The sequence below is a fragment of the Thalassophryne amazonica genome, chromosome 21, assembly GCF_902500255.1.
Source record: "Thalassophryne amazonica chromosome 21, fThaAma1.1, whole genome shotgun sequence".
NCBI classification, from domain to species: domain Eukaryota; kingdom Metazoa; phylum Chordata; class Actinopteri; order Batrachoidiformes; family Batrachoididae; genus Thalassophryne; species Thalassophryne amazonica.
Genome location: NC_047123.1, coordinates 25,072,202 through 25,088,117, shown reverse-complemented (window position 1 = coordinate 25,088,117; position 15,916 = coordinate 25,072,202). Strand labels below are relative to the sequence as shown.

Sequence of the window (15,916 nt, the reverse complement as noted above, 5' to 3'; positions counted from 1 at the left end):
TTTTTTTGTAAAGTAAGCAGCCTTTTTTTAATAATCTTCACTTGATTAAAAGGGCAGCAAATATCTAATTTTCTTGGCATAACAACAAACTTGTACAACAGAAGGGCAAACGACATTCTTCCATGGCACATCCATTCAAACTAAGCTAGAAAAAAAAAAACATTGTTCAGAATGAAAGAAGGGGGAAAGCCTCAACATTCAAAACAGCGTGGACAGAAAAGTGAAACGCCACAGCGACGAACATCATCTGTGCATATTTCTCCCCACAGACTGTTTCCTGTTTCAAACCACTAAATAATTTTCAGAGGACACTCTTGCCCTCTCTCCCAGCTGTGAAAAAAAATTACAAACAGAACCCCCTCAAACCATTTTACTGTTGTCTGCTGATGTGAGTCCACAGAGGATCTTTTTTTTTTTTTTTGGATGTTGGTCGACTGATGGGAGACTTCCCGCAGTCGGACGTCGGGAGCTCTTCTTACTCGATCAGCTTCTTCGCCTTGAAGAAACGCCGCAAGTAGAAGACCTGCCATGTAGCCAGTCCAATGAGGCAGCACATGGAAAAGACGCTGAAGTAGAGCACGCGTGTGTTGGTGGATTCTGGGTAGACAGAGGAAGACGCGGTTGTGTTACAGTGAGGAAAATAAGTAAGCAAGTTCTCCCACTTAGAAATCATGAAGAGGTCTGAAATTTTCATCTTAGGTGCATGTCCACTGTGAGACATAATAAAAAAAAACAAAACAGAAACCACAATGTATGATTTTTTTAATAATTTATTTGCATGTCACTGCTGCAAATAAGTATTTCAACACCTGCCAATCAGCAGAAAGTCTGGCCCTCAAAGACCTGTTAGTCCGCCTCTAAAAAGTCCACCTCCACTCCACTTATTATTCCAAATTAGAAGCACCTATTTGAGGTCGTTAGCTGCATGAAGACACCTGTCCACCCCACACAATCAGTAAGACTCCAACTACTAACATGGCTAAGACCAAAGAGCTGTCCAAAGACACCCCAAGGGCTGGTCAATAACCTGCCCTCACCAAAAAGTAATACATGCAAGTATGTTTCAAGTATACTTCCAGTTTACTTTTTATATACTTATCAGTACTATTTTTTGGTAAGGGTGAAGAGAGCTGGCACCACTGTTTCCAAGGTTACTGTGGGTAATACACTAAGACCAAAGAGCTGTCCAAAGACACCCCAAGGGCTGGTCAATAACCTGCCCTCACCAAAAAGTAATACATGCAAGTATGTTTCAAGTATACTTCCAGTTTACTTTTTATATACTTATCAGTACTATTTTTTGGTAAGGGTGAAGAGAGCTGGCACCACTGTTTCCAAGGTTACTGTGGGTAATACACTAAGACGTCATGGGTTAAAATCATGCATGGCACCGAAGGTTCCCCTGCTTAAATCAGCACACGTCCAGGCCTGTCTTAAGTTTGCCAATGACCATTTGGATGATCCAGGGGAGTCATGGGAGAAAGTTATGTGGTCAGATGAGACCAAAATAGAACATTTTGGTCCTAATTCCACTCGCCATGTTTGGAGGAAGAAGAATGCTGAGTACCATCCCAAAAACACCATCCCTACTGTGAAGCATGGGGGTGGAAGCATCATGCTTTGGGGGTGTTTTTCTGCACATGGGACAGGACGACTGCACTGTATTAAGGAGAGGATGACCAGGACCATGTATTGCGAGATTTTGGGGACCAACCTCCTTCCCTCAGAGCATTGAAGATGGGTCGTGGATGGGTCTTCCAATATGACAATGACCCGAAGCACACAGCCAGGATAACCAAGGAGTGGCTCGGTAAGAAGCAAGGTCTAGCCAGTCTCCAGTCCGAAACCCAATAGAAAATCTTTGAAGGGAGCTCAAACTCCGTGTTTCTCAGCGACAGCCCAGTAACCTGGCTGATCTAGAGAAGATCTGTGTGGAGGAATGGGCCAAAATCCCTGCTGCAGTGTGTGCAAACCTGGTGAAAATCTACAGGAAACGTTTGACCTCTGTAATTGCAAACAAAGGCTACTGTACCAAATATTAACATTGATTTTCACAGGTGTTCAAATACTTACTTGCAGCAATAACATAAAAAAAAAAAACATACATTGTGATTTCCAGATTTTTTCTTTTTAGATTATGTCTCTCACAGTGGACATGCACCTAAGATGAAAATTTCAGATCCCTCCATGATTTCTAAGTGGGAGAACTTGCAAAATGGCAGGGTGTTCAAATACTTATTTTCCTCACTGTTAGTCACAGAGCCAGTATGAGATTTAATTCTACCCACTTAAAAAAGGAAAAAAAAGTACCATTAGTGTCCCGCATCTCCTCTTCCCTCTTCTTCATGTAAGCAAAGTCGTTGACAATTGACTCTGAGAGGTCCTCCAGGCGCCTCAACTCAACCTCCAGAGGCTTCAGCTTCTCCACCTTAGCAATCTAGAGGAAGAAAACGCACGCTACTTAAAAAAGATGACCAGCTTTGAATAAAAAAAAAAAAAACAAGACGACAAGCTTTGAATTCAATTCTAATAGCTCATCTTTTCAAACAGAGGAAAGGATAAGGAAGAATCTGGTCCAGCAGATGTCACTCTTGAGCCATGTTCAGTCCTTATCTTGAGCATGATTTCAAACTGGTTTTAAACAGCTGCAGTTACCTGCCAGATGCTTCTGAATCTGATTAAACAAACTGAATCCTCTCAATTATTTACATCTATTGACATCTAAATGCAACCTTCTCTGTTAAACACTTGTAAGTAATTCTGCTCATGTTTTTGATGAGATTAGAGGATTTTCTTAGATCAATTTCAGCTACACTATGCGGAACAGATTAGAGCTTTTTGTCCTGGTATGAAACTCTTCTGTTCCACTCCACCGTGACACGTGATGATGCGACAGGCAGCGAACTCCTTTAGATTTGGAATAGGTGTCTTGTTGGTTGATGTCAGTCACCTTCTTGCACGATCACTGTTTTTGAGAACTTCCTACTCCACACTTCCAAAAATGTTTGCTCACATTTCTTAATCATTGATGTAAATTAATTACAAAACAAGCATCAACTGGATGAAAGCAAACTGTGTTATTCTTTGGTCTCAACAGCCTTAAAACTGTGCAGCAGCATTGTATATGGAATGTCTCCTCTTTTAAACATGTTCAGTCACGGTGGGAAGCTTTAGGCACCTCAAGGATTCAGAGAGCTGCAACTTGATTATAGATGCATGTTTTTGTTATTAGATACAGGATCCCCCCCACCCCCCCCCCCCCCCCCCCCCCCCCCCCCCCCCCCCCAATGTGTGACTACTTGCTACTTTTCAAATGAAAGTGTTTGTAATGATCCACAATGAATTTATTTCCAATACATTCCTTAATAGCACAGCCATTTTTGAACCCGTGTGGCTTTCATTCACTGATTCTTAATTCTGAAACGCCATCCCACATGCTAACACAGCCTGTGGAAGTGTGACATCAGACCAACTCCGTCTGTACCATGACCACTCATGCTATTAAAAATTAATAATTAAGACTGACATCTGCAGCGTATCCCTGTCTTTATGTTCACCTCATCACACTGTTTGAGCACACTGGCTGTGCTGCATGAATGCACTTTGTCAGAATAATTCAAAGAGGAACACATGCATGTGCACATTAAAATGGATAGTGACAGAAATGATTTCAGGCGATTAGCTGTGATACTCGGCAAATAACCATCTGCATTCTTTCGTGGCCCTTCATGAAATAACAGAATGAGTCTGAGCCACCAAGTGAGCCTTTACTGTGCTTACAGACATGAGGATAAAAAAAAAGCAAAAATTTTGTTTTGTGACGCAATTAAGTTTAATTTGTGTTTTAGACTTTCAAGTTAAAACTGATTGGATGGAGCCTCATCTCATCACTTGATGCTTCTTGTCCTGTGGAGTGTCACATATAGTCCAAAACATGTTTTTAATCACCCTCCATGTTCATCATGTACACAGCACAAAAGCTCAGTGCATCGTGTCCTCTCATTTTTACAAAGAGCCAGTTCGTAACAAATGTACAGACATAAAGAGGATGCTACCAGCTCAAAAAAATGACGAGCAAAAGAAGAAACACAGGTTTACATAAAGAATTTGAAAAGTGCTTATTAACTGTGGCTAGAGCCATGTTCCTACACCCACAATTAACATTTCTAAAACCGACTGACATTTGCGAATCAATTCAGAATCATTCACGTCTGCATCACGATGCATCTAAAAATCTACCCCCAACTCCACCCCTAATGTACAGCTTTCAGCCTGAAATGCAGGATGCACATTGGTTTTGTTCCTCCTTTGCAAAAATATATTCATGACGTCAAGTAAAGTGGAGGAAAAAGGAACACCAGATACCGTTGCGTGCATCTGCCAAGAACACTTTGACACCAATCAGACGCGCAGTTAAGAATTCTCGCCAAACAATCTTGTTAAGTGCTTCCACGTCTGCAAAAGAACTCATCCAGGCATGGAGGTGAATGTGTACGTAACTGCAGCTCCATCCACCTCCCTGCAGGCAGGCATGCCCCTTTTTCACAGCAGACGCTCCCCCTGCAGCCACCCATGCACTCCCTCGGTAAAACACCGCCGCGTTTGTGCATTGCGGTGTCTGAGTGGGCACCCCGCAGTACATGTGGGAAGTGGGTGATTCTCATCTCACGGCATTAAATCACTCACTTCTCTCTCCCATCCATACCACGGCTGCACATTTCACACATCAAGAGTTTTTCCTAAAACCGTCTCTAGACTGGCTCAGGCAGATGCCACCCAGCTACATGTTATGTTTTTTAGGTCTGGGGAAACAATCATTACAGAACAACAACCACAACAATCTGCATGGCCTCAGAGCCTCACCAAAGCTGGGAGCTACTTAAAGGGGTCATGAATAGAAATAAAATAAGTCACTGCGTGTCTTAAAAACATATCCCACAGATATCCAGATGTTGCAAAGATTTAGTCAGGTTTATATCTAACAAATTCCCCCTCCCCTCACTGCAAAGGTATTCGATCTACATGCAAGACACTCCAATTTTAAAGGGTTCAAGAAAAATAATAAAAAAGCTGTTTGCTGGACGTGCACACCACACCATGCAAGCTTACTGCAAAGTAAAGACCAGCTCAATGAGGGCATCTCACAAAAAAATGAGAGTGAGAGAACTGTTTATTAAGTTTGTTTAGAGCAGGCAATTCTAAGCAGTAGTGAGGGAAGCCACCAACACATACATGGGAACTCCAGAGTTCTAGGCTTCTGTGGATGTGATTTAAAATTCGTCTTTTTTTCTGTTGCATCACCAGTTACACCGCTTCAGAAGAACTCTCTTAAAGATGTGAAATTCGAGCTACAGTTTGAGAAATGGCACGAGATTCAAGCTGTGGAATGATTTGTTTTATTGTATTAAAGTCCTTCTCTGCTTCAATCTATCCTTGAAGCTGTGCCTGGTTATGCAACACACAAAAGCTGCAGGATGCACCATTCCTTTGATCGCATCTACGGAAAAATGCAACTCCTCCAGGTCTGTCATAGATGTCTTGGTGGCTTCCCTCACTTTTTTCCTTCTTGCACAGTTGCTCAGTTTTTGTGAGCTGCCTCCTCTAAACAGATTAACTATACAATACTATACAGTTTACTTGTTAATGACAGAGAAATTAAATCCAAGACACATTCACTGAATCCAGATTGTCCAATTATCCATCCCTTGAGCTGTTTACAGAAAACTGGGAGGATCTTTGAATTTAACTGTTTTTATCCAGTATAAAGAACATAGTAAATGAGCAGAGTATGAGGGGGATATTGAAGCATTTTGTCTGTTGTTCAATAACTGAAAAATTTACTAAATTGTAGGACAATCAAAACTGTTTCAAGGCATTTGCAGTAAAAAAAAAAAAATGTTTGGATGATCAATATCTTAAATTCACCACCAACATTTAAAACTTGCTGATGTACAGCACCCGTGTTTTATAAACACAAACGTTAATACTAACCTCTTCATAGTTTTTGGCCTCCACACCATGCTTCATGTCCAAATTGACCAGCTGGTCAGGCACTCGGCCAGTTCCTGATAAACAATTGTTACATATTATGTAATAACTGGAACAGACCATTTATTTAAAAAGTTTAACTGACTGAGTTTTAAAATCTTAACAGTGGCATTTTTCTACATGCCGCCTTTACATTTTAATCAAATAAATATAGAAAAGGGCTCATATAAATATGCTCTTTTCAACAGTGCACACAGACCTCAGCAATCTGATGTTTGCGTTGCTTTATGGCATAAACTAACTGCATACATGTGCTGACATATTAGCACAAGCTTGTTTTTAATATAGTGAAAATATCAAATTAAACAGCAGAGCTCTCCTCAGCAGAGAGAGAGCTGTGCTTCTCATTTTACTGTCTGGCCTGGCTCGTGTTGTGGTGAACTCACCCATGGGCGATTTGCTTTCAAAGCACACCTCAAACATATCGTAGTCCTCGGTGGTGAATGCAAATTTCCCTTTTGATGCATCTTCCTTGGAATAAAGTGTGTGGCTGGAAGAATCTGTGATCTAAAAAAAAAAACCATAAGAACTCACATTTAGCTCAAAATATTAATCAAGTCTTACACAGCCTCTTTATACCAAAACACTGGAGATGGAATTAAACAGTGACATATGCATGTCGTTTAGACTTCCAGATTTAATTAAAACATCACATTAATCATAAAATAATTAGTCATTTTTTTTTAAAATACATGGACAAACTAAATATAAGGATTGTTATTATAGAAATCTTTGCAGGCATGGTGTCCAAGCTGTTGGTATGCTTGTTTCCACAGTAGAAGTGTGAGTTCAGCAGAACCATCTCAAATCTACTGTGAAGGAACTTACTTTTGATATGTATATTTCTGTTTCTTTAGCTCATTCAGGGTACAGATACATAGTGCATCCAGAAAGTATTCACAGCACTTCACTTTTTCCACATTTTATGTTTGTCTTATTCCAAAATGGATGAAATTGATTTTTTCCGCTCGAAATTTTACACAACACTGTGTAATGACAATGTGAAAAAATTTGAGATTTTTGCAAATTTATTAAAAAACAAAAACACTAGGAAATCACACGTACATAAGTATTCACAGCCTTTATGATGAAGCTTAAAATAGAGCTCAACTGCATCCTGTTTCCACTGATCATCCTTGAGATGTTTCTACGGCTTAATTGGAGTCCACATGGGGTCAATTCAGTTGAATGGACATGATTTGGAAAGACATACCTTTCTGCATATAAGGTCCCACAGTTGACAGTGCATGTCAGAGCACAAACCAAGCATGAAGGCAAAGGATTTGTCTGTAGACCTCGGAGACAGGATTGTCTCAAGGCACAAAACTGGGGAAGGGTAGAGAAACATTTCTGCTACTCTGAAGGTCCCAATGAGCACAGTGGCCTCCATCATCTGCAATCGGAAGAAGTTCAGCTCTACCAGGACTCTTCCTAGAGCTGGCCACCCATCTAAACTGAATGATCGTGGGAGAGGGGTCTTTAATCAGGGAGGTGACCAAGAACCCGATGCTCACTGTCAGAGCCCCAGCATTCCTCTGTGGAGAGAGGAGAACTTTCCAGAAGAACAACCATCTCTGCAGGAATCCACCAATCAGGCCTGTATGGTAGAGTGGCCAGACAGAAGCCAGTCCTTAGCAAAAGGCACATGGCAACCCACCTGGAGTTTGCCAAAAGGCAGCTGAAGGACTCTCAGGCCTTCGTTTCTGTCTCATTAGACCAGAAACAAACATTTCTGGTCTGATGAGACAAAAATTTAAGGGTGATTCTTTAACTACGGGCACTATTGGCCTTGTAAATGTAATTTCCACCACACCATTGCCTTACAATATAAAGCGCCTTGGGGCAACTGTTTGTTGTGATTTGGCACTATATACATGTGCTCTGATGTCACTGTTTATCTCCATAGAAACTACCCAAACAATCTTTCATACAAACTGTTTAGGGACATTACAGTGTTGTGGTGGAAATTACGGCAATAGTGTGGGACAACTACATTTTGTTTAAAAAAAATCACAACAGTTGTATGACACTGAATACCCCAATTATGTTTTGATTATTTTACTGATATTTTATTCAGAGATATTTTAAAACATTAGAAAAAACGTTTCACCATTCATTTTTATCATTGAAGATCAAAAGTCTGGGTGTGGGACAAGCACAAAACGGCAATATTTGCATATAATGGTGCTGAAAAAAGGTGAAAAAGTCATCATAGACTACTAGAACAAATTTCTTAACACACTTTCATTGTAAAGATAACTATTAAAGTGTGAAATTTCCCCTTTTTTCTGTTTTTCATACAATATGATCAAAGGACATAATAAGTGCCCGTAGTCTACGAATCACCCATAACTCTCCGGCATGAATACCAGGCGTCATATTTGGAGGAAACCAGGCACCATCCCTACAGTGAAGCATGGTGGTGGCAGCATCATGCTGTGGGGATGTTTTGCAGCAGCAGGAACTGGGATACTAGTCAGGATTGAGGGAAAGATGAATGCAGCAATGTACAGAGACATCATGGATGAAAACCTGCTCCAGAGCGCTCTTGACCTCAGACTGGGCTGACAGTTCATATTTCTACAGGACGACCCTAACTATATAGCCAAGATATCAAAGGAGGGGCTTCAGGACAACTCTGTGAATGTCGTTGAGTGGCCCAGCCAGAGCCCAGACCTGAATCCGACTGAACATCTCTGGAGAGATCTGAAAATGGCTATGCACTGACACTCCCCATCCAACCTTTATTGAGCATCAGAGGAAAAGAGGAATGGGCATAACTGCCCAAAGATAGGTGCACCAAGCTTGTGGCATCATTTTCAAGAAGACCTGAGGCTGCCAAAGGTGTATCAACAAAGCATTGAGCAAAGAGTGTGAATACTTATGTACATGTGACTTCTTAGTTTTTATTTAATACATTTGTAATAATTAAACAAAGATTTTATGTTGTCATTATGGGGTGTTGTGAGTAGGATTTTGATGGAAAAAATGAATTTCCTCGATTTTGGAATAAGGCTGAAACATAAAATGTGGAAAAAGCGAAGCGCTGTAAATACTTTCTGGATGCACTGTAGACATTTGCAAGTCACTAAATGTCTGACTTTATTTACATCAATCTTTAAGAAATGCAAATAATATGATACTGTGTGGTAAATGTGACTGGAGTGGGTAGCTCCCAAAATCTGAGTAAATGTGCAAGAAGGAGACCAATGAGGGAAACCATCAAGAGACCCCTGACAACTCCGAAGGAGTTACAAGCTTGTGTGGCTGTGATTGGAGAAACTTTGAACAGAGCTTCTTAATATCTATCGATATATATATATAGGAAATTTAGTGCAAGTTTGCCAGAATGTACATGGGGGACTCAAGATGCAATTTTACCCTTTTTCTTAAAAAAAAAAAAAAAAAAAAAATCCTTCTCTGTTGCACTCTACCATAATACTATGATGCAACAGACAAAAGCTGCACTATGCACAGGTGCACCAGTCTCAACCACAGAAGCATACAGCTCTTTCAAAAGTTGTCACGATTGGCAACTTCCCTCACTTGCACAGACTCAATTTTTGAGAACTGCCTAATCCGTACAGATGTACTATAGTCTATATTTCTTAACGACTGATGTGTACAGGCGATTCCAATGTGGTTCTGTGGTGTCGTGGACGTGGCAAAGCACAACACCAGTGCATGCTCTCAGACTGACATATATAAAAATGGGCATACTTCCTAAATGGTTAATGTGATATTGTTGCTAACACCTTAAACTTAAGCAATATGGCTACACGACAAGTGTATCTTGATGGTTTCATTTCAAATCCATTATGGTGTTGTACAGAGGCAAAATATTCTTTCACTGTCCAGCTGCTTATCCACCACAAGAAATCAACAGCTGTTGAAACAGCCACTATTTAAAGTGAATGTTTGATATCTGTAATGTGAGGTCGCCTGCCTTTCGACTGATTTTTTTTTTTTACATAATTATTAAACACAAAACACTCATAAAAACTGTCAAGTGACATGCAGACTTTGTGGCCAGCTGAATGGAGTGGTTACGACTGACGTGTAACAAGAGACGTGACGTCACTGTTGACAATGACCAGATCCGTTATAACATATAACCTGACAAACAAATGTATCAGTTCACTAATGTTAAAACTTGTTGGTCAAAAAAAAAAAAAGAACAAACATTTCAACATGTCCAACTGCTTGAGAGCGACGGCGTTTAACATCAGCATAAACAACAGACACATAAAAGGTACAGTTTATTTTGTTGATTGTTGGAGTTTGTGATTTGATGACGTCAGCTTAGACAGCTGGATGATACTGTCAAGAAGCTAACTAGCGGCTAAAACCAGGAAGACTTACTTCCGCCTTACTTACCAACAATGCGACCAAATCATTTCAGCGATGTCTGTTAAAGTGAGTTATAGGCTTAACTTGTAACCGCTCGTTTACACCAAATAAAACCCTTAAACAGCGACTAAGTATAAATCTGATTCCGCTTCGGCCTCCACGCCAGTCTGCTAGCTTAAGCCGTTAGCTCTCACCTTCAGATTCGTTTTCGTGTTCGCCTGTTCGCTTATTTCGTACTCCCCCGTGACCAAAACGTCTTTGTGGATCTCTTCTCGTAAACACTTTCTTGAGTTGACTGGTAAAAAGAAAGAAATTGAAAACACAGATTCGATGAGGACCGGTAACAGCAGTAGCGCAGCAAGTCGGGCCATGGCTGCTATCAACCAACCAGCGACGGCCAGCTAGCTTAGACAGAGCTGCCAGCAGCTGCACTGCTGCAGCAGGCGCTCCCCCAACCGGCACGGAGGAACAACTGCAGGTCATATCCCAGCCACCTTGTGTCGACAATTCAAAAATAATAAATGTAGTTCACCAAATTTAAAAAAAAAAAAAAAAACCTAACCCACCTGGAGCAGCAGAGGAGCTACTTTTTGTGTATTTTAGCTCTGCTTTTAACTCCATCCTCCATCAGACGTGTCCAAATTGTCGCATCTTGGACTGTTTCAATCTATCTGCTCTTGGATTAAAGATTTCCTGTCTAGTCGCTCTCATAGGGCGAGAGTATGCCCCCAAATCTCCTCAGCCCTCAGCACATAGCTCTCAATCCTTCCCAAGAATATGTCATCAGGTTTGCTGATGACACCACTGTGGTGGGGCTCTTATCGGGGGGAATGAGTCTGTATACTGAGATGAGGTGGAATGACTGTCAGTGTGGTGCACAGAAAATAACTTGCTTCTGACCACAACCAAGGCCAAGGAGCTGATCAGTGACTTCAGGAGGAGAAAGACGTACATTCAGCCTTTTCAAACCTTCAAACTCATCATGTACACTTGCTGTTTTAACTACTGCCCTCGGGCAAACACTTAAGAACCCTAGACAAATAAATTGAAAAAATAAAAAAAATTTAATCCCAAAGCAATAATGGCACTCGTTTAAATTTGACCCTGTGTGTAATATCCGTAATAAGACAATGCAAAATAGTATGCACATACATGCAAATAGAGATTTTATTCTCTACTTTTATTTAAGTATTTGTCTATTATACCTTTTCACTTTTTTTGAAGCATCCAAGGGACACATGCAATTTTGCTGTATCCAGTATACAATGACAATAAAGACCAAACTGAGTTAACTGAACTGAATCATAACCTTTATTGTGATATTGATGATGAATGTAATGAACAAATGCAGTGATGATGGTCACAGCAACAACTGACAGTTCACTATCATCAGGACAAGCCTTGTTCATTATTATGATAATGATCAAAGGTAGTGATGATGGTAACAAATGATGTAACGATCGACAAAGGTAGATATGATGATCATGATGACTGTAATGAACAAAAGTTAATGATGATGATGACACACAAAGACCGTAATGGTGGACAAAGGCACTCATGATAAATGATAATGATGAACAAAGGTAGTGATAATGGACAAAGGTAGTGATGATCATGGACAAAGGGACTCATGATGATGATAATGTTGAACAAAGTTACTGATAATGAACAAAGGTAGTGATAATGGACAAAGGCACTCATGATGATGATGATAATAATGTTGAACAAAGTTAGTGATAATGGACAAAGGTAGTGATGATCATGGACAAAGGGACTCATGATGATAATGATGATAATGTTGAACAAAGTGATGATAATGGACCAAGGCACTCATGGTTTCAGTGACAGTAATGTTGAACAATGTTAGTGACAATGGACAAAAGGTGGTGCTGGACAAAAGTAGTGATGATAATGGACAAAGGTGGTGATAATTCCTTATCTTCATCACAAAAATGAGTGTGATAATGAACAAAAGGTGTCATCATGATGATGGTGATGACGATGAATGAAATTAATTTGTTCATCATCATCAATCCACAAACAATTGTCATAAATTTATTCCATGTTTTGCAGTGCTAAAAACAAACAAAAAAACTTTAAAAAAAAAAGTTACAAGAGCATTTGTAGCTCTTTAGCACAATTAACCAAGTTCTTAAAATATCCAATGTTGCAATGACTTCAGAGATAAAATGAAAATCTAAACTTATAATAGTAAAGAAAGAGATCAGAGGTTTTGACTTAAAATTTTATTGAAATCTGTCTTCTGTTTTTGAGATACCACAAAGCACACAAACGGTTGAACACATACCCTGTGTCGGCCGATAAAGGTTAGCTGACTACGGCAACCGACTGATATTTAAAGATTTGAAACAAATATATTTTAATGTTATTATAACTGGCAAATGAATGCAAGCGCCACGTGACTTATTCATCTCGATTACAAATCTGACATATCTCAATGTTGGGTATTCTGAAAATCCCAAAAGCTATTATTTTTGTCAGCAGCACGGGGACGACCCAATTACACTCAAGCTGGCCTGTCCAGTTGCTAGGGAAACATCCATTTTGATGCTGACACACTGCCGAGAGCAGAGTATGGCGCTAAGTGAACAGTAATTACTGGATGGAGAAATCCCTCCAGTATTGCAGTGTTGTGCGTCAAATAACCTCCAAGAATAGCATTTCACAGTCTCCTCCATCCCACAGAGCTCCAGACTGCAGAGAACTTCATAGAACTTCATATCTGCGTAGTTGCAACTGACCTTTTTTTAGCACAAATTTTAACTTTTCAGAAATGGGAATTCTTGCTAATTTACAAAGTTGATCTTAAACTGGGAGCACATTTGTATTGTTACCTTCCAGTCGTGTAAATTTTGTTAACGATCATTGGTGCATCTACCATAGGTGGACTTAAAATTATACCCATCGCCAAATATTCTTCGCATAGCGACAACAGAAAGATGTCTGACTCAAACAAGCCTACTGCTTCACAAAATGACTTACTGTTTAAAAATGAACAAAACTACATGCGAACCACGTTTCAGATGATTCACTGTTTCATAACGCTTAAACTAATAAAGAAAACACTTCATGAACCTATTTTACAAAACAATTAACTTTTAGGAACACAGGAAAAGAAACAATAACTTCATAAATAATCTGCTGTTTCAAAACACTTGAAATACTAAACAAGAAACCTTTGTAAGAATAAGAGTGTTTTGAAAGCCTCAAAATAAATAAAACATTTTTGTCAGGCACTGATTCATTATTTTTAACCTGCTGAAAGAAAATAAATATTTGCTTTAGAAAAAGACTCACTTTTAAAATGATATAAACAATGAGGTGAGCAAATGTTTCACACAATTATTCACTGTTTCAAAATGCTTAAACAAGTAAACAGAACTGAAATCGTTCAGAAATGCTTGAAACTTCATGAACCTTCCACGTCACAAAACAATTAATGTTTGAAAAGAGTAAAACAATGACTTCAGAAAATAATGTTTCTTCAAAACACTTTTAACACTAAGTAAAATAACAGCTTCAGAAAAAAAAAATGTTTAGAAATGCTCAAAAGACTAAATGAAACATTTTCTTCAAGCCTTAATTCACTGTTTTGAAACCCCAAATCAAAAATCAATCAACTGCTTGACAAAATTATATAAACAATAAATGAACGAAATGTTTCAATGACTCACTGTTTCATAATGCTTGAAGTGCTCAATGAAACAAATGTTTCAGGCAATGATGAATTGTTTAGAAATGGTTTACACTATGACAACCTATTACTTCAGAAAATTGCATTTCAACTTATGCCTTTTTGCTCAGGGTTGCCACAGTGGCTCCACATGCTGACTTACTAAGTTTTACATAAGATCCAACTTCAGATGAATGTGGAAAATCTGCATTGTTGGTCTTGAGCCAGGAACATTCCATTTTGGAAACAAGCGCACAAAGTGCTTGCACCAGTGTGAAACAACGGCATCAGAAAATTAGAGAATTTAGAAAAGCTGTTTCAAAAAACTTTATACACTGAACAAAATAACTTAATAAGAAAAATATTTATTTTGAAATGCTCAAAAGACCAAAGGAAACACACACCCATATATACATATATATACACACACACATATGTATATACACACACACACATATATATATATACACACACACACATATGTATATACACACACACATATATATACACACACACATATATATATACACACACACATATATATACACACACACATATATATATACACACACACATATATATATATACACACACACATATATATATATACACACACACATATATATATATACACACACATATATATATATACACACACATATATATATATATACACACATATATATATATATATACACATATATATAAACTATTACTCTTCAAATTTATCAAACCGGTAAATGAAACCCTGAATTCAAAATAAAATAATAATTCACACTTTCAAAACATTTGAAAACCCAAATGAAAATCTTGTTCCAGAAAAACTGCACTGCTTTGGAATGCTTGAAATAAATGTTTCAAAGCACTTCAACACTAACAGAACCAAATGCATGACTCCTTCAAACCCCGACAACAATAAAACAAATAATTAATTCAGAAAAAGATTCTGCTTCATGATGAGGTTAATAATTATTAACATCTTGCAATGTGCAAAACAGTAAATACAATTTTTTTCAGCAAATGATTTACTTTAAAACACTTGAAATACAAAAAAAAAACAAAAACATTTGTTTCAGACACATTTCAAAATGTTATAAATATGTAGATCAAGGAAATGTGATGAAAATGACAGAAAAGCTATAGGAAATTAACTTTTTGAAACCGACACACAAAAGCAACTGCTTCAATAATTGATTCACTGCTCTAAAATGCTTAAAACAATAAAACAACTGCCTTTTATGTTTGCTGATTATAAAGAAAATAAATTGGGGCCATATTCATATTAATATTTAACATGCAACTTGCAAAATAACCATAATAATTCACTTCTGACATCTGAACTGATAACTTGCAACTTTTGAATTCTCGAACTGTTTCATTATCAGTCACTATATTAATGTTGAACTTGCACAGTATTTCCCTGAATGGGAATGAATGGTGACGCAACCCTATCTCCTCCGCACCCACTAGTTACTGCTGTCATCCTTTAGAGGTGTGCTCTGGATCACGTTTTAACACAGAATACGTGGACAAACCCTGACACGAACCCACGCTCCAGGCTGGTGATAAGTTTCTCACGAAGCTCGGGCAAACTGAACCCTTGCGTTGGCATGGAGGTGAACTCAGCTGTTTCATCATTGCTGATCTCACCGTGACATGCAGCCTGTGTTCCCTCCTGACGCTCCCCCACCTCATAGATGCCCCCCCCATTACCTTCTTCTGATTTCCCTCCTCTCTTTTAAGGGTATACACTGCCTGGTTCCTCCCCTGGGTTGCAGCACCGACGCAGGTTGGCGTCACAGTGGTCTAATTTTACTGCCGTTG

At 38.9% G+C, this 15,916-nt stretch overlaps 1 protein-coding gene across 1 annotated transcript; it reads right to left on the bottom strand.

Annotated features, from left to right (window-relative positions):
• tmed10 (transmembrane p24 trafficking protein 10) lies at positions 1-10,804 on the bottom strand. The gene is made up of 5 exons (XM_034162457.1): positions 10,593-10,804; positions 6,435-6,555; positions 5,992-6,065; positions 2,311-2,437; positions 1-597 (listed from the first exon to the last, which is right to left on the bottom strand). Exons 1-5 carry the CDS (start codon positions 10,767-10,769, stop codon positions 476-478), a joined length of 621 nt encoding a protein of 206 aa, XP_034018348.1. The 5' UTR covers positions 10,770-10,804; the 3' UTR covers positions 1-475.
• Positions 10,805-15,916: the final 5,112 nt, after the last annotated feature.